Source organism: Crocuta crocuta, unplaced genomic scaffold, assembly GCF_008692635.1.
Source record: "Crocuta crocuta isolate KB4526 unplaced genomic scaffold, BGI_CrCroc_1.0 scaffold99, whole genome shotgun sequence".
In the NCBI taxonomy this organism is placed as follows: Eukaryota; Metazoa; Chordata; class Mammalia; order Carnivora; family Hyaenidae; genus Crocuta; species Crocuta crocuta.
The window spans coordinates 7,131,766-7,157,697 of NW_027551560.1; the positions used below are offsets into that span (position 1 = coordinate 7,131,766).

Here is a 25,932-nt window from a genome sequence, read left to right on the forward strand (position 1 = left end):
CCCTAGAGTTTCCTAGGTCTCTGAGGAGTCCAGGTTGAGTGCTCCAGGACTAGAGCAGTATTAGTAAAGTTCAGTAAATTTAGGCATTCTTTTTTGTTCGTTTGGTTGTTTTGAGAGAGACAGAGAGAGCATGAGCAGGGGAGGGGCAGAGAGAGAAGAAGAGAGAGAATCCAAGCAGGCTCCACACGGTTAGTGCACAGAGTCTGACTTGGGGCTCAAACTCATAAAACTAAGAGATCATGATCTGAGCAGAAATCAAGAGTGGGCTTAACCACCTGAGCCACCAAGGTACCCCTTCCAGACATTCTTTAACATAGCTATGAAATAGCTTATACTATAATTGTTCTCAGTATTCAAAGTATAAGGCTTTCTTCTCACCACATTTATGTTATAATCCCTCATAGAAATTCCTCCAGTTTTTCCTGGAGAAACACCCTCATCTTCTCACAAAGAAAGCCCTAAAACCCCATTGCACAACACATTTTTACACTACAGCTTTCCCAAAGATCTCCAAACTCAAATAAAATGGAAAAAAAAAAAGTTTTATTTTCAGTACTGTATTTTTGACACAGCATCTCCAGCTTTAGAGGAATGGTAGGTGCTGGTCTACTCATAGGTTTTCTACAGCCAACATGGAACTTGTAGAAGAGAACATTGCTGGATGGAGCATCAAACCACTTGGACTATATGGTGTTGGTATTCTGCTTGAGGCAGTCCGTGTATTTCTTCCGGAATGTGCTGCTGTACAAAACCCAGGATGGGATCAGGTTCAGGAAGCTCCGCTTAAATAGACAAAAACATGAGTGTTTGGGGGAAGAAAAGAAGAGCAAGCAAGTTGCAACTAAACATCTCAGTTTATAGTTATCATCTTTAAAAATATTTTTTAAATTTTATTTATTTTGAGAGAGAGACAGAGAGCATGAGCAGAGAAGGAACACAGAGAGAGGAAGGGATCCCAAGCAGGATCCAAGCTATCAGCACAGAGCCCGATGCAGCACTCAAAGTTACAAATAGTGAGATCACAATCTGAGCCAAACTCAAGAGTCGGATGCTTAACCAATTGGGCCACCCAGGTGCCCCTAAAAATATTTTTCTGACTACTAACCTGTCTCAAGATCTTTTAAGCACTTGCTAAAATTTAAAAGTTTTGTGGCACTTTCTCAACAAGCAAGGTTTTCTCAGAAGCCAAAACAGTCACTTGTACTATCAGCCCTGAGGAAATTCTAAATTAAGAGGACTCTGTCCAGAGTAACACCCCAAACAATGTTAGTGAGCATTTCCTCTTCCTGGTGCCCAATCTCCCCAGTGTCTTCAGGTTCTTTTTACCAAAGTTCTACTAAAATGAGACTCCAGAAAATAGTCAGAAATGCTCCTATCACCTTGCACAATGCCTGAGGCATAATAGGTGCTAAGAAAATACACAAATGCATGGATGAGTTCATGAACAAAAGTCTGACACAGCAAGGTATAAATCACTAATCCAGAGCATTTGCTTGGAAAAGGAAGAGGGTGCTTCAAGCCAAGGCATGAATGCTTAGTTGGCTGCATATCAGGCAGTAGGCACAGGCATTAGAAGGCTTCTTGCCCTCAACTCATACCCATGTCCCATAAAACTGGTCCAGGCCCCCCAGAAGAAATCATTTGGTCTACAGTGTAATCCTGGGCATCCAAGATTTCTCAGTCTAACTGCTCCCCACCGAACAACAGGCTTTCAACTAGAGGAAGATGTGAGTTTTTCAGGGGAGTGTTCATATTCTTCAGACAGCTCAGATTCTCAGAGCATTGCATTCATTGAGGTATTTCTAAGCAGGAGACCAAAGACAGCTTCTGGGAACCAAAGTAGAACTCTTCTTCCACTAGCCATGTCAATGAGTGAATGCAACCTCTTCCTCAAGGACTTCACTTTTCTCCCCTTTAGAGCTTTTTGATCTTACATAAAAATCAAACCCTTTCATTAGCTTTGCCTTAAACTAAATGTTTTGGCTTAGTGAAGTTTGTTTATTTATTTTCTTTGGCCATAAAGAAAATAAATTAAAATTCCAGGTCCCTAGAAAATGTTCTAAAAGATCCCTTCTGGTGCCTGGGTGGCTCAGTCGGTTGAGCATACGACTTCAGCTCAGGTCATGATCTCAGCTAGCTGTGCTGACAGCTAGCTCAGAGCCTGGAGCCTGTTTCGGATTCTGTGTCTCCCTCTCTCTGACCCTCCCCTGCTCAGGCTGTGTGTGTCTCTCTCTCTCAGAAATAAATACAACATTAAAAAATTTTTTTTAAAGATCCCTTCATGCATCTCCATTGCTATCTACCTCCTACCAACCTAGAAGGATGGTGTAGATGAAACCAAGAAAAGCAAGACATTGGGCAAAAGTAGACTTAAACCCTAGCTTCACCATTACGAGCCAAGTAGCCTTAGGCATCTGACCTAGCTCTGAACTTCAGTTTCTTCAACTGTAAAACAGGAACCAAATGACCTACCCTACAAGATGATTAGGAAGATTAGGTGAGGTAACCCCAAGTACCACATGGACTCTATCTTAGAGGCTCCATTCCAACCTCAGTCCCTGCCCTAAAACTCCTTGGAAGTAAAGAGCATGCTGTCTTTGCCTTGGCTTTTTGTAATGGAAGGGTTTTTTGTTTACCAGTCAATTCTACTTGATCACTCATGACTTTGGATTCAATAATCTTTCTAAGTCCCAGTAAACACCAAATTGGCTTTAATGATTTGTGTGTTCTCCTTTGCTTTCTCTTTTGCTTCAACGGGCACAAGGACTCTTTTGCCTAGTCTGCTCCTGGCATCTGTTTGCCAGAAGAGATTGGATTTGTTACATAAGAAATCAAAAGAAAAGAGCTCCTGAGTGGCTTAGTTAGGTAAACATCCAACTCTTGATGTCGATTCACATCATGATCTCAGTTTGTGAAATCAAGCCCTGCATTGAGCTCTACGTTGAGCCTGCTTGGAATTCTCTCTATGCCTTTCTCTCTCAATCTCAAAACAAACAAGCAAACAAATAGACATTACCCCAAAAAAATCAAAAGAGAAAAGCCAAAATTTTTTTCAACTTTTGACATCTAGAATTGCATTATGTAGCAAAACAATATCCCTGCAAGCCAGGCTATTGTCTCAAGAAAACATTTTCTAAGTGCTTATGGACTCCACTTAACACATCAACATCCGGGGCGCCTGGGTGGCTTAGTCGGTTAAGCGTCCAACTTTCGCTTAGGTCATGATCTCACGGTTCGTGGGTTTGAGCCCCGCGTCGGGCTCTGTGCTGACTGCCAGCTCAGAGCCTGGAGGCTGTTTCAGAGTCCGTGATTCCCTCTCTCTCTGACCCTCCCCTGCTCACGCTGTCTCTCTCTCTCTCTCCTAGAAATAAATAAAAACATTAAAAAAAAAAAAAAAGACATCAACATCCTAGAGGATGGGTCTCCTCTGATATGTGTGTCCTCTGGGCTTAGGCTATGTAGAGACCTGGGGGACCAGGGGATTCAGATAGAGAATATGAAAGTGTGTTAAATAAGTAAGGGTGGCACTGAGGGCAAAGGGGGAGATATTGCCCCCATTCTTCTACAACCATGGAACATTATCTCAGCATGGTGAGGGAGGTGCTGACATTTGGTTTTCCATGGACAGAAAGGGTCATCAACAGCAAGGTGCACAAGCACCAGGTAGATATGGGACATCAGCCACACACACTTAAGGACAAGCAGGAAATCATGGGGATTCTTCTTCCCAATATCCTCTTAGTGAGAGAGGCAGGAGAAAGGGATGCTCCCAGAAAGACTGAAACACTTTAAATAATAGACAAAAGCACATTTCCTAAATATTTAGTTTAGATTACTGGATCAAACTAAATTTAAACTCATTGGACATTTCATTAATTTGCTTATCCACCACACAGCAAGTAGTAATCTAGAGAAAGATATGATCAGCAATAGGCAAAATAAAGATCTAATGGTCTTTCTGCATGCCCACTTTGTAAGTGTGTTAAATTGGTGACTCTGCACACTGTTGGGGTTCTACAGTAAAAGTAGCAAGTAATCCTCTAAGTCAATTCAGTATCTCTTGTAGAGTCTCTCTAAATCCCAGGAGGTAACTGAATGCTTTGGGAAGATTTAGTGTATTCACCCATGAATCCTTCTAGCACCTGAGAGAAAGAGAGAGTAGAGAGAAACCTAATTCCCATGGCAGAAAAGCACATGAAGCAGAAGAGAAAGTTGACATGAAGGGAAAGTAAAGATCTGTCTAAAATGTGTTGGTGATACCGGAAACACAACTGCCCTGACACTGTGTGTGTGTTTTCAGTATCAGCACGCAGTAGTCAAATCTACCTGTGTTTCGTGTTTATGGTTGCTTCTAAAAGCAGCCTAGGGATGGTGGGAACTCCTCATACCATATGCCACTGAATTTTATTCCCACATTTGATGGAGTCCATGCTGTGTAAGGAGCCAGCTTGTACTTGCTCAGCAGAGCCAATCACGCACACTCCTAAATTCAAGTGTCATGACAACACAATGGTGGCTTAAACTTGACCATGGGGGGGAGTACTTAAACCATGGTAGTTAACAAATGCTATAAATCAAAGGTTTTTGGGTTTTTTTCCCCCTTGGAAAGCCAGGAAGTTAAACATGTCCTAACACAGAGAGCCAGAGAAGACAGCAGCAACCCCTCTCCTGACACATAGAAACTCCCTGTGTCTTAGTCTCCCCTTCCCAAGAGCTCAGGAAGCCATCTTACTTTTTGAGGAAAGAGGTGAGGCAGCCAAGGGTGATATTTGCCAATGTGGGGATTATCTATGGGCTGAGCACCCAAGCCTCCAGCTTCTCCTCTTTGCCACATATGCTCTTTAACTTGCTATGTTACTACTTAGTAGCATAAGCCCTGGCAGCACCATCCTTGCCATGAGAGGAAATGGTTGGCTGTTGCAACAGCAAGAAGAACTCTGCTGGGGTTGCCTGCACACGTGCCTCCCTTGCTTTGAGAAAGAATTTATCAGTTACCAAGATTTCGTGGGTGAGGCAGCCACAGGTTTCATCTCCAATCGTGACATAATTCAGCGATTCTTTAACAAACTCATCAGCAGTCTTGGTTATCATGTTGGGGTTTAGATACTTTGTCATTGGGGTCGAAACAGCAAATGGGGTCAGCACCTACAATGGGAAATAAAGGCCATTACGCAGGAGCAGACTGCTTACACCTGAGAAATTAACACCTGTTTTAACCATCCCTTCATTTTCCAATTCTATTCTTCCTATAAAAAAAAATCTCAAGATCTTAACTGATAATGGAGCACTGTAAAGGCATAAACTGGCACAGAGCTGTGAATCAGAAAGGCTGGTTTCTGGTTTAATTTTATCACTAACTCAAGCTGAGGTCTTCGCCACACCCTATCAGGTGATCAAATGGTACATGGGGTGACTGAGGACATCAGTTGTCTCTTACAACATGGTGGCCAGGGGGCGCCTGGGTGGCTTAGTCGGTTAAGCGTCTGACTTTCACTTAGGTTATGATCTCGCGGTTCGTGGGTTCGAGCCCCGCGTCGGGCTCTGTGCTAACTGCCAGCTCAGAGCCTGGAGCCAATTTCAGAGTCTGTATCTCCCTCTCTCTCTGACCCTCCCCTGCTCACGCTGTCTCTCTCTCTCTCCTAGAAATAAATAAAAAATATTAAAAAAAAAAACAAAAACATGGTGGCCAGATTTCAACAATAAAAGTGTAGGACTCTCAGTAAAATTTGAAAAACAAGGAAAAAATTTCAGTATAATATGCTCCAAGTATTGCATGGTCTACACCTATACCATAAAAGAAATTATTATTATCTGAACTTCACACTGAACTGGATGTCCTGTATTTTATCTGGCAACATTATCCGAGAAGCTTATTTCTAACACATACAGCCAAAGCTGGAGCAATGCAAATCTCTCTGGATTCACACTTTCATGATTCAGTTAGGAGCCAGGAGTGGCACACCCCTGATGATCTTTCCTGTTGTGGTAAGAAAAATAAACAACCACACATCATGCCCTGCAAATTCAACACCATGTTTCCACCTGGGATCTCACCACCCTGTGTCCTAGCATGAGATTATGCTCATAATGGGGTTTCTTACTTTATTTCCAGACACAAAGACCTTGGCATCTTTAGAAAGAAAAGATCCATGCTTGTTTTCTTGGTTTTATTTTTCCTCACATCACATTTTCTTCACATTGATGAGGAGGCATTAGGCATGCTAAGGGCAAAGTATGAGCTAGTGCGTGTGCACACACACACACACACACACACACACACACACACCCTGTGGGGTATGTGTGATATTCTTCAGGCGCTCCTGGCTGCCCAAGAACAAAGGAAAGGAAAGAAAACAAATGGTTAACTGGTAGAGATCATGGTTATACAGAACATGCATCTCCATCAGTTTATAAATATCTTAGTAAATTACAAGAGAAAGGCAATCATATCAATAACCTAATCTCCAGAAACCTGTAGACTCAGTTTCCTGGAGTCCCAACATCACCCCTCCATAGTGATGTGGGGAACAAAGGCAAGAAGGAAATGGCAGGTAAAATTAAATTTCCTTATAACCTGCAGCCCATTGACAGATACTGGAGGCAAATACAGAATATAATGTTTCTCCAGAAACTCCCAATTGTCCTATGGTAAAGCCTTACTACAGGAAAACAACCTTAACTTGACAATAGCCAGGCTTCGGGCATCTTTGAGTCCTCTTTAGCATATCAAAGTCCCTCTGGAGGCTTCCCTTTTGACTTTACCTCCCTCAACTCCATAGTATATAACCAGCCATTCTTCAGCTCTTCCTGTGTATGGGTCCTGTCCCCATGCTTTAATGAAATCACCTTTTTGCACCAAAGATGTCTTCAAGAATTCTTTCTTGGCCATTGGCTCCGAAACCCCCATCACCCCAAAACATAATCAACATCATGCTTGAAATTGCATTGTTTCATTACTGAATCTAATTTTGAGCTGATCAACAACTGAATTGGTTCTCGTGGAAATTAACACTGTCATTAATTTGTATAACACATTTCTTCCAAAGATCTCAAAGTGTTACTCTTAGAGAAATACGAGAAGCATGCATTCTTAAACCCGGTTTCCAGATAGGGAAATAACTGGGTTTGAGAACGTATGCTTCTTATATTTTTCTGATAGAGCTCTTAATTACCAAAGCAAGAGCTTCAAGAACTCCTCCCACTTTTTCTCTGGCATATCAATTGACAATATCCAAGATGTCGGCTGCTCCATCAGCCCGGGTCCCTGCATCACTACAATGAGTTAATCTTCTCTGCCAGCTTATAGTGAATGAGAAATAAATCTTTGTAGTTTCAGGCCAATGAGATTTTAGGAGTTATTTTTTTACTGCAGGAAACTTAGCCTATATGGAGCAGAACTGTTACAAAAAGAATCTGTCTTCAGCTAGGGATTAGAGAATGGACAGGAGGGGGAAATATGTAATAGGTGAGAATTAAGTCCATCAGGGCAGAGAATAGGACTGTGGTCTAGTGACGGGGCTGTTACAATCATTCACCATGGAAGATGGTATTATTTGCAAAGTTCCTACCATTAACTCATATCTGCCTATTGAACAGGACATATTGATATGTCGTTATCCTATACATGATTAATTTATAGGAACAGTCACCTGAGATGTTCTCACCTGGGTATTTTAATTGAAAATCAGGATGTACAGCAATAATTTTACAGGTTTAATTGAGTGTACCTTTTTCATTTCTAATAGTATGTCTTAAAGCTACTTCCCAAACAATGACAAAAAAACTACAACTCTGTAAACTGTTAATTACAGATTCCAGAAAGCACTTCACTCTATATTGCTGAGCCAAGCACATATATGTCACTGACACGTCAAGAATCATATTGCACAGCCTGCAGATGGCTGTGACAACCTTCCGTTGTTTATGGTTGGGACAGGCTCATCTCCACGATGGTTCTGCCACTGTAGGTGAAAAAGGAAGCCAAGCACCTCTTCTTCAACTGCTTAAGAACCAGGATGGGGATCTTGATGGCCCATCACAGATGATGAACAGCTCCCAGAGTACCGCCCCCCCAACCGCTGCTACCCACCCCAGACTGCCACTACCCATGACCTGACTGCTGCTACCCCCCCACTACTGCTATGCACCCGGCTGTCACTAACCCCCAATGCCACTAGCCTCCCCGATGCTGCTATGNCCTCTTTCCAATATAGATCGCTTGCCCACTTTTCTTATTTCTTCTCCACAATTCCTCCGGCCTAAGTCAGTCTCCTGTACCTGGGTCAGAGAGCAAAGGCTGGTCAGACAAGACCCTGATTTCTGTCCTGATGCAGCGCTTACTCACCCTGCCCCATTTCCTCCTCCAGCACCCAGGGCAACTAAGATGGCAGCTGCCACTGCGAAGGAGGAACTCACAAAGTGTCATCCAGACCCTCCCACCTGGCCTTGCAGGTGCAGCTGGCCTGCAGGAAGCAGTGACCCAGCTCCTTGGGGAGCCACAGTTCCCAGCCCCAGTCCCAGGACTCACAGCTGTTGACCTCACCTGGATAATGATTCCTTTCCTTTTATATTCCACTTGCAGTGCCTTGGAAAAGGTGCACACAAAAGCCTGGAGCAAGAAGGAGAAAACACCTTAGGGGAGAGCTTGCTTTGTCCTCAGAGCCAACTTATTCAGATCTTAAAGGGGCTGCCAGGAGCCAACCTGCTTTACCTTAAAATGCAGGAGATTGTCTGATGGGAATTAGGACTTAGCCTGGAAGAGCTCCCTCAATGAGCAGGAACATACATTTTGGGATAAATACATGCCTAAAGCCTCTGCATATAGATGACTTTGCCCAGGGAAGGCTCTCCCTTGTCTCAGTGCTGGGGAACATCCCCTCTCTGAGGGTTTGGTTTTAGGACTAGAGCATGGGGCCACCTGGCTAGGCCTCCCGGACAGAAGAAAGCCACAGTGTTACTTGCCAGCAAGGGAGCAGGGCTCTTGAGCAAGAGGCTGAGTGGGGGCCTGGGAGTCCCATGGGGACTGCGCTTGTCCAGCTGTGCTGCCTCAGGGCTTCATCAGCCCAGAGGTATCTGCTGACATGGTTTCCAGACATCTGCTGAGGGAGCCCTGTACACAAGCCCCTTGTACATGTGCTCTCCAGGCAAATCTGTCCATCAGCTTGCCGGATGATCCAAAGTCCAAAGGGAAATGCCAGCTAGGAGAAGCAGGAGGAGGAGGAGAAGGAAACTGGGACTGCATGCTGCTGCTTACCTTGGAAGCTGAATATGTGGAGTAGAGAGGCCAGGGAAAGAGGGCTGCCCCAGAAGAAATGTTCAAGATGAGCCCTTTCTGCCTAAAAATCAAAGAAGAAAATTCTGAATGTTTTGCTGCCTGACCACACACAGCTTGTGAAGAAAGAAAACAAAGGGGCTTCTGTGATCACTGGAAAAGTCTGTCCTCTCTAGGCTGCCATGTACACTAAGTGTTCTCCCCAGAATTGTGAGTGGCCCTTTCCTACAATGTGGATTCCAACACCATACAGTGATGTTACCCAACAGTCATGACATCCAGGGCTTGTGCCTGCAAACAGGGCCTCTGCTACGACAAAGATCCCCCCACACACAAAATGCCGAGTACCAACTCCGCTCAGACAAGCCTCAAAGAGGAAGGTATCCTTCTTTCTCAAATGTGACCACATAAGTTCAAGGTCCCTTCTGATTCTTAGAAATGGCCTGGAACAAAACTAACAATAGAACTCCCCTATGACCCAGCAATAGCACTGCTAGGANCAGATGTCAAATGCAGAATCCTGTCTTGGTGGAATTTGACAGTCCATCATCTGTTCACACAGGAACACACACACACAAGTCTCCAGAGACCTTACTTAATCTTTTTGAAATTCAATAACTTTAATCCTTCCCAGTTAGATGTATTCAATCCAGAAAAACCAAGAAACTGCACATTAGAACACAAGACCAAGCCCCTTCTTCTTCTAGGGAAGATTAAACTATTAACCATTTGGGTCTAATGAATACCACCTGAGAAAAACCAGTTCCCAAATAGGTGTTGTAATAGGGTAATAAAACTATGGACTAAGTAGAGACATTCATAGGTGGTGATTTTTACCACTAAATTTGAGTAATAACAAGAGATGGCCTTGATCTCAGGCCATCCTCTGAAGTTTATGTTCAACATGAGTTAATCTTTTTTTTTTAATGTTTATTTTTGAGAGAGAGACAGAGCATGAGTAGGGGAGGGGCAGAAAGAGAAGGAGACACGGAACCCAAAGTAGGCTCCAGGCTCTGAGCTGTCAGCACAGAGCCCAACATGGGGCTCAAACCTATGAACCATGAGATCATGATCTGAGCCAAAGTCAGATGCTTAACCAACTGAGCCACCCAGGTGCCCTGAATTAATCTTTAAGAAAAAACTTTTAAAAAATGTTTTAAAAACATTTTTTAAAATGTTCATTTTTGAGAGAGAGAGAGAGCATGAGCAGGGAGGGGCAGAGAGAGAGGGGGGGGAGAGAGAGAGAGAGAGAGAGAGAGAGAGAGAATCCAAAACAGGCTCTAGGCTCCAAGCTGCTGACAACAGAGTCCGATGCGGGGCTCAGACTCAAGAACCATAAGATCATGACCTGAGGTGAAGTCAGATGCTTAACCGACTGAGCCACCCCGGCACCCCTAAAAAAATTGTTTTTTAAATGTTTTTTATTTATTTCTGAGAAATAGAGAGAGAGAGCATGAGCAGAGAAGGGTCAGAGAGAGAGGGAGACATAGAATCTGAAACAGGCTCCAGGATCTGAGCTAGCTGTCAGCACAGAGCCCAATGTGGGGCAAAAATCCACCAACCATGAGATCATGACCTGAGCCAAAGTCCGACGCTTAACTGACTGAGCCACCCAGGCGCCCCAAAATTTTTTTAACATTTATTTATTTTTGAGAGACAGTGAGAGCAGGGGAGGGACATAGAGAGAGGAAGACACAGAATCTGAAGCAGGCTCCAAGCTCTAGCTGTCAGCACAGAGCCCATTGAAGGGCTTGAACTTACGAACTGTGAGATCATAACCTAAGCCGAAGTTGGAAGCTCAAATGACTGAGCCACCAACGTGCCCGAAGTTAATCTTTTTAATACAATGTGTGCCGAAACCACTGTTCTCTTCCTCCCTCCAGTAAGATGCTACACTTGACCTTCAAATATGCTTATCTGTTTGCAAAGGTAGCCTGGCCCAGAATGTTACATTTTCTGCGGCAATCTCCATGTCCTTTCAACAGTTTTTCCATTGGCTAAAGCTGCAGCCGGGTGAACCCTATCTCCCCACCCTCCATACCCTGTCCCCAGTCCCCAGTCCCCAGGCCAGCTAACTGCCAGGCCAGGGATGCTGCTCTGCACTTTTTCAAAAAAAGACTTTACCTTGATTCCATTTGTTTCAGAATTAACTGTGTCATCTGTAAGAGAAAGGGTAGAATTAAGTCCTCTGACAAAGTAAGTAGCCAGTGGGTAAAGGCTTAGGGAAGCAGGTGCCAGAGGAGGTTGGAAAAAAGAGTTTTATCTCTCAGGTGGCCTTGAAAATCTGCTGACACTCATTGGAGGTGACTCTGGCAACATTAGATCTGAATAACACCCACAAGAGGCAACCTAGACTAATGGCAAACTGTTAGAAGCCTTAGTTTCTTCCCCATACAAGTAGTCTTCCTGAAAAATGAGGGCAGTGAAAAATTATGGAAATTGGCTTCTGGCCATGGGAGCAAAACTGAAGTTCCCCAGATACCCTTCATTCTGGGAGACAGGCATAAGTAGGTGGGCCATCATACACTTCACCCATGAGTTAGAAGTAGAGGGGACATCAGGAAACCTAACAAGTGTCCATGAATGTCTCACATACAATGAGAATGAGATACAGAAGGACATCTCTTCAATCCCACAGCAGCCAAGTAAGCAGCTCACAGATGGACTGTGAAATAGCTCCATAGACAGAACATGTCCATCTGTCCATTGGAATTACAGCAGTGTTAAGGGATCCATTCCCTGTCCCAACCTGCCTGGCCCTGGAAGCGATCTTCCCTATCAGTTCTGGAACTTAAATACCCCCATTAAAAGAGCTTTTCACATCATAATTACAAGGCACTCATTTTAAGAATTAAGGAAGAGTCGCCTGGGTGGCTCAGTCTGACTCTTGATTTCAGTTCAGGTCATAATCTTGTGGTTGTTAAGAGCAAGCCCTGTGTCGGGTTTTGCACTGGTTGTGGAGCCTACTTAAGATTCTCTCCCTCTTCCTCTGCTTCTCTCAAAAGAGAAAGAGAGAGGAGGGGGGGGAGAGAGAGAGAGAGAGAGAGAGAAAGCCCACAGACTGAAATGTTCTCCAAAGTACAATTGAGTGGAATCAGGCCTTGTCTCTAGAAGAAACTTGAGAAGAGACGATCCAAACAGATGGGGAGGGGCAGAGAAATAAAGGAGACTAAAGACTGGGAGACAAATTTTGCCTATTTTTCCATGTTGTCTGGGACTCTGCAGGAGCTTCTCAGTAGGCTCTGTACCTGCCACCATCCCTATATCATAGGTCAGGCTTTTAATCCCAACCCTGGGGGCCTGTAGATAATGTTTTCACTGCTCTGGGGCAGCAGTGGGGGTGATGTGGCAGTAGACTACCTCCTGAAAGACTGGGTTTTGAGGGAGGCGGGAAAGGCGAGAAGACTAAATCACGCCCTCACCTTGGCTCTCTCTCCCCACCTCCTAAAGGGCATATGGGAGCGCTGTTGGACAGCGCCAGCATTTCTTCAAAGCCTCCCTACTGAAATCACTAGCCTTATTGGATGAATGATCCCAACAGAGAGATAACATTGGAATTTCTGGGTCTCTCTCTGTCTCAAAGCTCCCAATATTTAGTCTCTTACCCCACCTTCCCTTTGCCCTCAGACTCATTCCAGCACCACTGCACTTGATAGAGAACGCTACTATTTCCAGGTGGCTCCTTTGGGATAACTAAGTGGTGTTGGTCATACTTCCAACCAGTGTGGCCAACTGAGGCATGGCGTTCTCAGAAAGCTAATCTTCAATTTGTTTCCTTCGCTATTTAAGGAGGTTAGTGGATACCAACTTTTTTAATGTTTATTTTTGAAAGAGGCAGAGACAGAGTGTGAGCAGGGGAGAGGCAGAGAGAGGGAGACACAGAATCCAAAGCAGGCTCCAGGCTCTGAGCTGTCAGCAGAGCCCGATGTGGGGCTCTAACCCACGAGCCGTGAGATCATGAGCTGAGATGAAGTCATATGCTTAACCAACTGAGCCACCCAGGCGCCCCTAATATATTTTTTAAATGTTTTACAAATCAAGCATTTGTCTGCTAAAGGATGAAAAATAAGATTCAGACATTATGGAGAAGTGTCATTATTTTCCTGATGAAAAGAGAATCAGATAATTTAAAAAAACACTACATGGCCTCTCAATCAAGTGCAGTTCAATTTCACAGAATTCTGCTTCTGCAGAAGAAAGCAATTCTTCTGAGTTGCCAGATCCCAACAGCAACTACATTATAAGCATTTATCACAGATATTGACTACATACCTTCACTACTGAGGTGATGTTACAGTGGATGAGACTCTGTAATAAATAATCACAACCATGAATTAGCTGGATGATTTGAGAAATTCTCTTGAGATACAGTCAGTACTAAAGAACCATAAAATGGGCAAAAGTATGTGTCTGAGCAGTGCTCCTCACTCACTCAGCCTGGAAATGAGGTTCCTGATCGATGGTCACCAAGTGTGCTCTAGAACTGGGGAGCATCTATCATCCACTATGATTCATAAAAATCGATCTTGAGTAAAAGCTAATTAAGAATTTCCTTCAAAAATTAGAGATTTTCCTTCAAAACACAGTTTTTCAAAGGAAGATGGTAAACTTCTGGCTGAAGGAAGACAGTTTAGCATATGTGGGTCTAGAAGACAACAGCAGAGAGAATAGAAAAGCAAATGGTAATACAAGGTAGAAGTTCTGGGCTACAGATGCCAGATAAAGAAACTACTAGAATCATACAAGACAGACAGAAAGGAAAAGAGGGACATACAGAAGCAAGCACAAATGCAGACATAAGTAGAGAATGAAAAGCAATAATGGAGCATGGTTAATAGAGAGACACAGACTTGTGCCAAAAATAGGGAGTTATATGGGTTAGATGTGTGGCTAAGAGGGGGATTTTGCAAGGATGTGCAGCAATGTCCAAGCAATCTGGCATTATTTGTCCATGCAGTAGTAGACTTGGGGCTTAAATAGGACCACAGACACACCATGACAGCCTGTCCAGAATGGATATAACTCCATGATTTTGAAAGTCAGGACGTGGAGAAGAGTCAGCAAATAGTGCCTTCAAGGACTGTTAAATGCGTAACAAATTCACTGATGCCCCGCAGTGGCAGCCATGGGTCTGAGTCAAGCTTGCGGGACGTACAACACTCTCAACCACAGAGTTTGTGTCACGGACTTTCCTGACATAGAAAGTTGAAAAAAATCTTACTACCTAGAAAGACAATGAAAACCAAAGAGCTGGCTTTCTCCCATTTATAACCACAGCTGTAAAGATGTTAGCCAACAAAACCCCCTGAAGATTATAAAGCGGAACACAGAGCCCCAAGAGAATGGGACAGTGAGCAAGTCAATTTTGGTGTGCAGAGAAGAAGGGAGATGTCTGTATCCTAGAGACGGCCATGAAAAGTGGTGTCCTTGCCTGTGTGGCAAGTACCAAGGTGAAAAGAAAGACAGAGCTACAGACATCCACCTGGAATACAGAATGTTGGCCTGACAGTCTCCCATGTACCTTGCCCAAGCCCTACTGACTACCCAGACAGGAAGCCAGTCCCCAGTGAGAGGAAACCATCCACAGAAAGAGACCCACCTGGACTTCATGGAGGCCTACCTGGATTTCATCTGGTGTATCAAGGAAGGGGCTCGGGAGAAGGTTTGGAAGCATTCCAACATTGTTGACTGACAGAGGCAAAAAGAAAAAAAAAAAAGATGTCAGAGGAGCTGGTAGCAAATGTTTATTAAAAGCCTTAAAAATATTTATATTCAACCCCAGAAGTTTCTTCTCTTGGGAAGTTTCTGTGAGGAAACACCTACAGAAAAAATATTTATATACAAGGTTGTTCTTTGCAACAATTGTTGCAAAGGGGAAAACAATTGTCCAATAATTAGAAGTACATCAAATGGGCAGCCGTATGTTGGAATGCAATTCAGCCATTCAAAACTGTGGCTACTTAGAAGTTGAAAGACATGGGGAAACATTTGCGGTATATGATTTTTAAAATTGTTTCAAGACAGTATGTAAATTTAATCCTAGTTTTGGAAATATGTGTGTCTGTGTCTGGAAGGATATGCACCAGAATGTTATCTCGGGCTGTGGAGATTTTAACCAATTTATGCGCTCATGCATTCTTTCTGGCTTTTCTGCAATAATGTGGTTTACATTTTTATTAGTAAAAAATGTCATTATTTTTAAAATTCAGCAGGCAATTTAGCAATCAAATCTTCCTCTCGTGTATAATACAGACACTGTGCTCTGTATCAGGTTATAAAATATCTTGTCTATAAGTCACCACAGAAAAAATTGTATCTTGTTTTCTGAATAAGAAAGTCAATTCTCAAGTAAGCAAGCTCACTTGCTATTTCATGAATCAATCATAGCAATGTTTGTTTGCTAAACTAATTCTTTAGGCCAATGTTTGTTTGTTTTTGAGAGAAAGAGCACGTGCACATAAACAGGGGAGGGGCAGGGAGAGAGGGAGAGAGAGAATCCCAAGCAGGCTCTGAGCTGTCAGTGCAGAGCCCAATACAGGGCTCCATCCCATGAACGGTGAGATCATGACCAGAACAAAAATCAAAAGATGACACTTAACCAACTGAGCCACCCAGATGCCCCAAGGCCAATGCTTCTGAGATTCCCTCTTCCTGTCTAATGTCAGTATTAGGGGGGAAAAATCATTTTCATATTATAAAATATGGTTGCATAGGTTGAAATATCTTAGTTTCATACATTCCAAAGCTATATGTAAACGTGTTAATCCAATATGCTTCTTGAAAAATTGAGCTGTAATATCTTGTTTAATGCTACAGCCTAAAAGACAGTCATGGGTTAAGTTCAAGTTTGACCATAATCAAATGTCACTAAGATAATTATTTTACTGATGAATTATAATATACTTTGCATTTTGCAGTTTACTTACCTAAAACTCCAATTTCTAAGCCTTCAAGTTTTTCTCTAATATGCTCATAGATGTTGTCTTTGGTAAAATCTGCTTGTATGATCTTCACGCTACTCCCTGTGGTACACTCTGCATTAGAGACAACAGTCATTCTTTAATGAACAGAAGTCCAAACCCCTCCCTTGCTCATGGACTTCTTCAATGCTCATGGCACTACCTGAGCAGACCTTTAAGAGGATAAAACCATTATCCCAATTAGAAACAAGAAAAAGTTCCCAATAAATGCTGGAATGTGCTAAAAGATTTGTGAGTGATGGTTTCTGGGGTTTCTAAGAGTTACTCTGATGACAAGTATATGCACTAAAATAAATTTAATGCAGTGGTTCTCAAAGTGGGGTCCACAGACGGTAGCATCAGTATCACTGGGAACTTGTTAGAAACACAAATTCTTGGGCTCCATCCTGCATGTACTCCCAGTGACCCTGCTCCACGCTCAAGGATGAGACCCCTGATCTCTAGGTCATAAGAGGATAGCAATATGTCGCCTCTGCTCAGTGTCAGGTCCCCTTGGCATAGACAGAGCAATCCAACACTTTAGTATTCATAAAGCATTTACACTTATAATATCTTATTTTAATCCCTCTACAACCTTGTAAAGTAGATATTACACCCATTGTTAAGAGGAGAAAACTAAGGCTCCAAGAAGCTAACCCACCCAAAGATACCCACACCCTGCTCTCTCCAAGTCCATGCTTGCTCTGCTATTCCATGCGGACTTGGCTTTGTGCAGGAGCTTTCAGAGGATACATATAAAAGCAACCATGAGAGTTCAGCAACATCTGCCTGCTCAGCCTTGGGGTTAAATCCATTATTTCTGGGACAAGTGATCTTGAGGTGTAGTTTGGCAGGTGGGGGATGCTTTCAGGCCCAAGACACCTCTTGCTTTTCAAGAGGACAATAAAAAAAATCACATCTTAGCATTATGAGAGAAACACTGAAGAAATGTCCTAGTCTTGGTCAAAGTTACTTTTGATATCCAGACAAAAGTAGAATTCATTAGCTGAAGGGCACTGAGTCTCCATGGAGTGATGCCCAGCCCCACACCTCCCACCATCCCACACTATCCCAAATCTCCCCCAGAGACACAAGGCCATCCTCTGACAGCCTGTCACAGTCTTCACAAGTCTTAATAATTGAAGACTCATTCTTTTGAGTTAAGGATTTTACAAATTACTAAATTAATCATTAATTATTAAAATAAAATATCCCAAAAGGGATATGATTATTAAGAACTAAGAACACTTGGGGCGCCTGGGTGGCTTAGTCGGTTAAGCGTCCGACTTTTGCTTGGGTCATGATCTCGCGGTTCGTGGGTTCGAGCCCCGCGTCGGGCTCTGTGCTGACTGCCAGCTCAGAGCCTGGAGCCTGTTTCAGTCTGTGACTCCCTCTCTCTCTGACCCTCCCCTGCTCACGCTGTCTCTCTCTCTCTCCTAGAAATAAATAAAAATATTTAAAAAAAAAAAAAAAAAAAGAACTAAGAACACTTTACGGTGGATCATAATAATCAAACATTATAATGTAAATGCTGCCTCGTCGAGTTGCACAGTGTACAACTTATACAACCATACATGGCAGACCTGCTCAAATCTTTTTTAAAATTCTGATAACCACCAGTAAGGATTGTCCCTCACCTTCCTGCAAGGAGCAGGGCACAGATATAGGGAAATGAAGTCCCAAACATAGATTCTGCTTTTGAAGGAAGTAGCAGAAGCAATAGGCAGCTGGAACCTCTAGATGAGCAGAACTAATTCTAGAGATGAAGACACCCGACCAAAGGAGAGGGTGGATCTATGTGTGCATGTGTCTGTTCCTACTTCACCTAGCCCACAGAATCCCTGCTGAACTAGAGTCACTTATGCCCTGCTCTCAACTTTGTAAAGTCAGCTCCCGGCAGAAGGACCAGTGCACCAGGCTCCAGGAGCAGCCTTGGGAATGACAATGGAGCCTCTACAGCCAGGACAGAAGCAGACTTGGCTGCTGGGCTCCACAAACATCTCCCTTATGTCATTGGGTCACTCACCGATCTCTGCAGCAGTGGCCTGTAGCTTTTTCAGCGTCCGGCTGATAAGCACAACATTGAGTCCTTGTCTTGCTAGCTGGGAATGGGGGAAGGAAAACCGAAAAAGAGAGTGTTGATAAGCAGATAGGGAAGGCTTGTTTTAAAGGTGATTGAAGCATCGTCTACTTGGTCACAAGGTGATATGCTTGCTTCTCCTGGGTTTAAATGTGAAGAATGTGACAAAGGTTTCTTTGTCAGAAGAACAAACAGCTACACTGGGCCAAGCTATACGTGACATGATAATAGGAGTTTATTTTTATGGTTTATTATGTGCCAAGAACTATTCTAAAAGCTTTTTTATTAAAAAAAAAAAAAAAAGGACCCTCTGTATGCCCTCTTATCAGAAATGTCTGGGGCCACATGTGTTTTGGAATTCAGAATTTGGAAGATTTTATGTTATAATTTACATAACAAGTCTAGGGCAGCACCCTTTGTTAAAAAACTGCATTTCTGCAGCAACTGTTGAGCTGATTCCTATTCACAAGGACATTTTTCTTGTGGTTCACTTCACTCGGGCAATCACTGCACTTGGGCATGGGCATGGCCTCAACCCTCTCTCCCTGTTTTCCAGCTCCCAGAAGGACAAAACATAGAATAAGGAGCCAGAGGACAAACAGAGGGTTCTCTGAGATCAGGAAGGAACCCCTCTTCAGAGTGGATATTGTCTCAACTCCGGGGCTGAGTGGCAGTGCGCAGAAGACGTCCGCATTGACGTGGCCCAGGGGACAGGCACACTTGGTATGCTGGGTGGTCCCAGGCAGCTCGCGACTTCTCACACTTAAAACTGCTACTGTGAGAAAAGCTAGACCTTTCCCTGAAGACAAAGGGAAAAACCAACATTTGTTTAAACCGAGACTGAAGACATTTGAGTCAGTGACAAAGGGGCTGGTTAATTGAAATCTTTCTCTATGGTTTTAAGTAAATTATTTATACTTTCATCTTTTTAATTGTGGTAAAATGCATAGAGCACAAAATTTATCATCTTAACAAATATATGGAATGTTTCATGAATTTGTGTGTCACCTTTGTGCAGGGCTGTACTAATCTTCTCTGTATCGTTCTAAATTTAGTATATGTCCTGCAGAAGTTAGTGCTGTGCCTTTATTTTAATAAGGAATTACAGATTATAGAAAACACATAAGAAGCTGAATTAAAGACTATAATATATAATCTCCAATAGCCAACAACTCCATCTTCAAACCAATGGTCTCAAAATCATCCAGGGAGATCACACACACACACACACACACACACCAATTCCCACCAAAACCATCCAAATAAAACTTTCTGGAGTTGAAGTGTCGGCATTTACATCGTTTTCTATTTTAATTTATTAAGTTATCTATGAAATACACAAATACAGTCTTATTGTAAAAGATGTCCCTGAAGTCCCTGCCCATCCCTCGGCTCCTGCTGAAGTTTGACCCTTGTACCTTTTTCTCTGTATCTACATGCGTATATAAATACATATGGAAATAAACATTCATTTCATGGGTTTTCTTTCCTTCCACACTTTATAAATGGCATTATAAAGATTGTGTTTTTAACTTGATAATGTGTCTCATCTGTAAGTATCCTATCTATCACTCCAGTTTCATAGTGTCCTATAGTTCACTTTTGGGTTAGCACTGAAGTTATTTTCAAGTTTTCCCATTACTATTATTGCCACAATGAACACTCTTCTATATAACTCTTCCTACATACAAGTGAATCAATTCCTAGAGTAGACAGGCAAGAAGAAGTGGAATTGTTGTATCAAAAGGTGCATGCTTCTAAAATTTTAACAGTGTTTCCAAAATGCCATCACTTAACACTGTACCACCAAAAATACAACTATAGCTATTTCTTCACTCTGTCCAGTATTGTATAGTAGTAACCTTTTCAACTTATCCCAATCTGATGGTCAAGAAATTATATCCTTATATTGTTTTAATTTGCATTTTTCCAGTTATCAGTGGAGCTGAGCATTTTTTTTTTTTTTGTATGTTTGTGTGAATTACCAGTGTGTACCCTCTGCCCATTCTTCTACTGGGTTGTCATTTCTTAATAATTTTTTAGGTGTTTTGTGGGTTTTTTTTAAAACATATTCTAAGTACTAATTATTTGCTTACTATAAATTTAGCAAGTATTTTCTCCTCTGTTTATGGCACATTTACCATACACTATATATTAATTTTCATGTTACATATTAATTTTCATGTTATCAAGTTTGTAAATATTTTCTATGGTTTTTTAAAAATTTCCTTTATAGGGCACTTGGGTGGCTCAGTCAGGGAGTGACCGACTTCAGCTCAGGTCATGATCTGGCAGTTCATGTGTTGGAGCCCTGCGTCAGGCTCTATGCTGACAGCTCAGAGCCTGGAGCCTGCTTCCAATTCTGTGTCTCCTTCTCTCTCTACCTCTCCCCCATTTGTGCTCTGTCTCTCAATAATAAATAAATGTAAAATTTTTTAAAATTTCCTTTATGAACTTCCATAACTCCAAGGATATATTTTCCTATAACCCTTTACACTATTTGTATCATTCCCCTTTGTTTATATTTGAGAATAATCTGAGCATGAAATCACCTAGCATTATTTTTTGCCAGATGGGTGGCAATTCTCTTGAAAACAGTTTTGTATATCTCCATTCTTTATATTTTTTTTAGAGAGAGAGAGAACGAGTGGGGGAGAGTGCAAAGGGAGAGAGAAATAGGTAGAGAGAGTCTTAAGCAGGCTCCACAGTCAACACAAAGCTCAACTTGGGGCTCAATCCCATAACCCTGCAATTGTGACTTGAGCTAAAATCAAGAGTCAGACACTCAACTGACTGAGCCCCTTCCACACCCCTCCATTCTCTCTCGATTTAAAATGCCAACTTAGTCATATGCCAAATTCTTACATGTCTGTGGGTCTGTTTATGATCTACCTGCTCTGTTTCATCAATTTATTAGTCAATTTCTGTGCCAGTGCCATTTCTGATTTAATCACAGTTGTATAATAGGCTTTGCTATTTGATGTGTGAAAGAGCAAGTTCCTAGCATTTATTCTTCTCTTTAAAATGTTTAAAATGTTTAAATGTTTTAAAATGTTTCTCTTTAAAAATGTTTTTATCTTCTTAGTTTAACTTTCCAAATAAATGATAAAATTGTCTAGTCAAGTACTATATTGAAATTAGATAAATTTAGGGTAAATAATATTTTTGTATAGTATGATCTTTTCAGTAATCAGTTGTTTCATTCAGACATTTGGTATCCATTTATCCTGATCTCATATGCTCTTCTCAAAACTTTTAGAACTGTCCTCACATAAATCTTGGACATTTCTTGTTAGTTTGCATTAATTAACATTAGCTCACATAACAGAGAACTCCAAAATTTCAGTGGCTTCACACAACGAAATTTCGTTTTTGTCTTATAAACTCCATTTCACATAGTCATTCAAGTCCCATGACTGAGAAAGTCTTTGCCATCTTCAACACTAGGTTTCAAAGATTGCCCTGGGTATGCAGTCCAGTTGTGCAAGGATTAAGAGAAGACAGAGAAGATACATCCCCTCCTTTAACCACCTTGACCAAGAAGTGACACACACCATTTCTGCCTGAATTCATTGACCAAATTAGTCACACAGCCCCACTTTGAGGGAAAGGAGGCTGGGAAGCACCCTGGCTGGGCAGCCACTTCTGGCTCTACATCATGGAAAAAAAAGAGTAAGGATGTGGAGGACATTTAACTGTTCCTGTCACCAGTATCTTACATTTATTTGTTGTCATGAATTCAATTATTGTAGAAAGCAGAGGAAACTCTAGGATGAAATACCTAGATTCAATTCTTGTTTCCACCACTTAAACCCATGCACATAAGTTTCTCAGACCCAAGAGTTTCCTCATTGGCAAATCATGGACATCAATAGATATATTTCATTAAATTGTTCCGAGAATCAAGTGCATGATGCAGAGCCTGTCACATAGGAAAGCACCCAATAGTATCAGTTATTTTTCTATATATCCTACTTTGTTACTCTTTGTGATTGGGAACTCTGCCCAGCCACCTCGCTGAGTTCTTTTATTCATTGTAATAGTTTCTTCATTAGTGGTTGGCTTTTCATCATAGACAATAATATTATCTACAAAGTACAGTTTTGTCCCTTCCTCTCAATATCTGCATAGTTTTAGCTTCATTATCTGGCTAATATCTCCTGTGCTATGGTAAGCAAATATACTGTCTGTTCTCTACCATACTGAGAACACTTTTATTTTTTAAGTTTATTTACTTATTTTGAAAGAGAGAGAGGAGGGAGGGAGGGAGAGAGAGAGAGAGCGCGCACAGATGGGAGAGGAGCAGAGAGAAAGGGAGAGAGAGAATACCAAGCAGGCCCCATGTTCAGCATAGAGGCAAATTCAGGAATCAATATCACAAACATGAGATCATAACCTGAGCCCAAATCAACAGTTGGATGCATAACTGACTGAGCCACCCAGGCACCTCTAATGTTTTTCTTTCTTTTTTTTTTTTTATTTTTTTTAATGTTTTATTTATTTCTAGGAGAGAGAGAGAGACAGCGTGAGCAGGGGAGGGTCAGAGAGAGAGGGAGTCACAGACTGAAACAGGCTCCAGGCTCTGAGCTGGCAGTCAGCACAGAGCCCGACGCGGGGCTCGAACCCACGAACCGCAAGATCATGACCTAAGCGAAAGTCGGACGCTCAACTGACTAAGCCACCCAGGCGCCCCATCCTCTAATGTTTTTCAATACAAAGCATGAGGTTTCCTGTTACTTCTGAAACTTATTTTTTATCAATTTAAGAACATCTTCATCTATTCCTTTTTGCCAAATTATTTTTAAAACAGCTGGATTCAGTTTGCTAATACTTAACTTGGATCCCAATTGTCTTACGTTACCTTTGTCCCATTTTGCGATCAGAGTCATGCCAATCTGTCTACACAATTCCTGAAACTTGCCCCAGGATTTTGCCAGTTTTAAAGCTGAAAGTCCCACATCCCAGGATCTGCCCCAGTCCCAGGCAAATCACGTTGGTTGGTCATCCTAGAAACATTTTGGGTTTTGGGTTTTTTTTTTTTTCTTATTCCTTGGAGATTTAGTAATATGTACTTACAAGTATATTCTGGGTGTTCTGTACATAGTCATAACCACCTTTTCCATCTCATTCATTACTTGAGCCAACTTTGATCATGTATGTTTCCATAGAAAATGTCTTTCATCTAAGTTTTCAGTTTATTGATCAAAAATAGTCTTTTCTACCTTTCTTTTCCTTCTTCCTCTACCTTTTTAAAAATCTTTTTGCCGGTAGCTAGGTTCCTAACATTGTTCCTTCTCTTTCTTTTTTTCCTTTTTGAGGAAAAAAAGATTTGTTGCTTTTTCTATTTTTTTTAAAGAACTGATTTTGAAGAGCAGTTCAGTTCATTCCTGTTGGCTCTGTCACCCCTTTTTTGTTCTTCTCTTTATTAATTTCTTCCTTCTCTTTCTTTTGGATTTATTTTGTTCCCTTTCCAGAATTTCTTGAAAGCTAAGACTATTTACACTTTTCCTTAGTTTTTAATAGATGCATTTAAAGCCAAAAATCTTCACTGGTATAGCATTTCAACCATAATTCACAAAATGTCCATTTTTGTTTTTTGGAGCTACACTGAGGTATAATTCTTCAATATAGATGACAGGGTGGATGTCATTTTCTTTTTTATTTTTATTTTTTATGTTTATTTATTTATTTTGAGAGAAAGAGCCCAAATGGGGGATGCGCAGAGAGAAGGAGAAACAGAATCCCAAGTAGGCTTTGCATCATCAGCACAGAGCCGGATGCAGGGCTTGAACACATGAACCACAAGATCATGACCTGAGCCGAGATCAAGTGTCTGATACTCAACCAACTGAGCCACCCAGGTGCCCCGGATATCATTTTCTAAGATTGGTTTTAATTTTATTGCATAGGAGTTGATGAACATAATGGTATGTTTTTTGCTATTGGAACCTTATCACAATTTTCTTTCCAATAGGTATACTTTTATGAGTGTTCCATGTGTATCCTTAAGGAATGTGTATTTGCTCTTCACTGGTTAGGTTTTGTAAATTTCTGTCTCTTAAATTTTTTTTAATGTTTTATTTATTTCTGAGAGAGAGAGAGACAGTGTGAGCAGGGGAGGGTCAGAGAAAGAGGGAGGTACAGGAACTAAAAGAGGCTCCAGGCTCTCAGCTAGCCGTCAGCACAGAGCCCGACACGGGACTCGAACCCACAAACTGTGAGATCATGACCCGAGCCTAAGTCAGATGCTTAACCGACTGAGCCACCCAGGCGCCCCTCCATCTCTTAAATTAAAAGTGAAGTTTACCAAATGGCTTACCAAGTACTGATTAAACCTGTATGAGAGGGTATTCAAATTTCTTATAATCTTAATTATTTGTATTTATGTAGTAAGATGTTGAATTAGAAGTTTCAACAAAAGCACAAAGACCCACTAGGGATCAGATCACAAAATGATTTCAGAGACCAAGGAAACAATTTACAAAATAATATCTAAGGCCTGATAATGTGATTCTTGAGCCCATCTTCAGGGCACCCTTCATTCATAAAAAAATATGTCAGGGTACAGAGGGCTTCGTGAAGAGGTTTTCTTTGGTTTTGTCCATTGCTGATCTATGATTCCCATTCCCTAGGGCAGGGGGAGGGAGGAGCCTCAAGTCAAGGGATGGGGTACCATCCCATCTTATTACAGGTTTTCTATGCATCACACTATCCAGTTTATCATCCCACCCCTTGTTTCTGCTGAATCAGTTAGTGGAGCATAGGCAATGCTGTGGTCATAAGTTACAGCAATTTAACATAACAAAGGATTATCTCTTACTCATTATCCTTAAACTGTAGACCCATCTGACCAACACTCCTCAATCTAAAGGGCAAGAATCATGGCTTATCGATGCTCCGACATGCTCTGACGTTGGAGCTTTCTGGTGCCATGAACTAGGCCACCATTCACATTTGTTTGACTGTTTCTCCTGGATCAGATGTGGGAAAGAACAGATGTGGGATTAGATTCTATACAAAACGTCCACCCCAAAGCAAAGAGACCTCAGCAGAAACAGAGCCAGAGGAAGACTTCAAGGGCTGAGGAGGTCAGGATGCAAGACGAGAGCACGTTCACCAGAGTCATGTGAGGGCTGCTCGCTGTGGAGAACCCAGGAAATTGCCCCATAAGTCATGTGAATGTCAGTCACCAGACTCGGACCGCCAATCTCCCTCTTAGGACAAGACCGGGCATATCCTTCCTTCCCCTCTCTGCCCATATCTCCAAACTCCTGCTCCTCACCCCTGGCAGCTGCAGGCAACTCTGTTAGCAACCAGGAAAGAGAAACAGACCACAGCACGATGTCATGTCTCCAGAGTGTAGTCTCCAAAGCAAGTCCCAGCTGCAGGAAGAGAGATTTAATTTTTATTTCATGTTCAATATTTTGATGATTGCAGGTGACTGGACACTGGGACTATGGAATTGAAACCTGTTTGCATCTGGAAGTGACCAGAGGGATCAGTGAAGTAACAGGACCAGAGGTAGAGAAAGAATCAGAGTGTGCTCGCGTCGGCAGCACATATACTAAAATTCAAACGAGAAAGAACCAGAGCTATGGAACAGGCTCAAAGAGACAAAAACA

The 25,932-nt window shown here is 42.0% G+C and overlaps 1 protein-coding gene and 1 non-coding gene across 2 annotated transcripts in view; both read right to left on the reverse strand.

Moving 5' to 3' along the window:
* Window positions 1-521: 521 nt before the first annotated feature.
* HSD17B3 (hydroxysteroid 17-beta dehydrogenase 3) overlaps window positions 522-25,932 on the reverse strand; it is a 38,095-nt gene continuing 12,684 nt past the window's right edge. The window contains exons 3-11 of the mRNA XM_077749513.1: window positions 18,257-18,332; window positions 16,198-16,305; window positions 14,892-14,959; window positions 13,544-13,579; window positions 11,396-11,430; window positions 9,254-9,335; window positions 8,543-8,608; window positions 4,996-5,145; window positions 522-782 (exon numbers count right to left, since the gene is read on the reverse strand). Coding sequence (XP_077605639.1) covers window positions 684-782; window positions 4,996-5,145; window positions 8,543-8,608; window positions 9,254-9,335; window positions 11,396-11,430; window positions 13,544-13,579; window positions 14,892-14,959; window positions 16,198-16,305; window positions 18,257-18,332 — 720 coding nt within the window. The 3' untranslated portion in view covers window positions 522-683. The remainder of the gene's footprint in view (window positions 783-4,995; window positions 5,146-8,542; window positions 8,609-9,253; window positions 9,336-11,395; window positions 11,431-13,543; window positions 13,580-14,891; window positions 14,960-16,197; window positions 16,306-18,256; window positions 18,333-25,932) is intronic.
* LOC144219561 (U6 spliceosomal RNA) lies at window positions 19,284-19,389 on the reverse strand. The gene has a single exon (XR_013331452.1). It is a non-coding gene; the product is annotated as a U6 spliceosomal RNA (small nuclear RNA).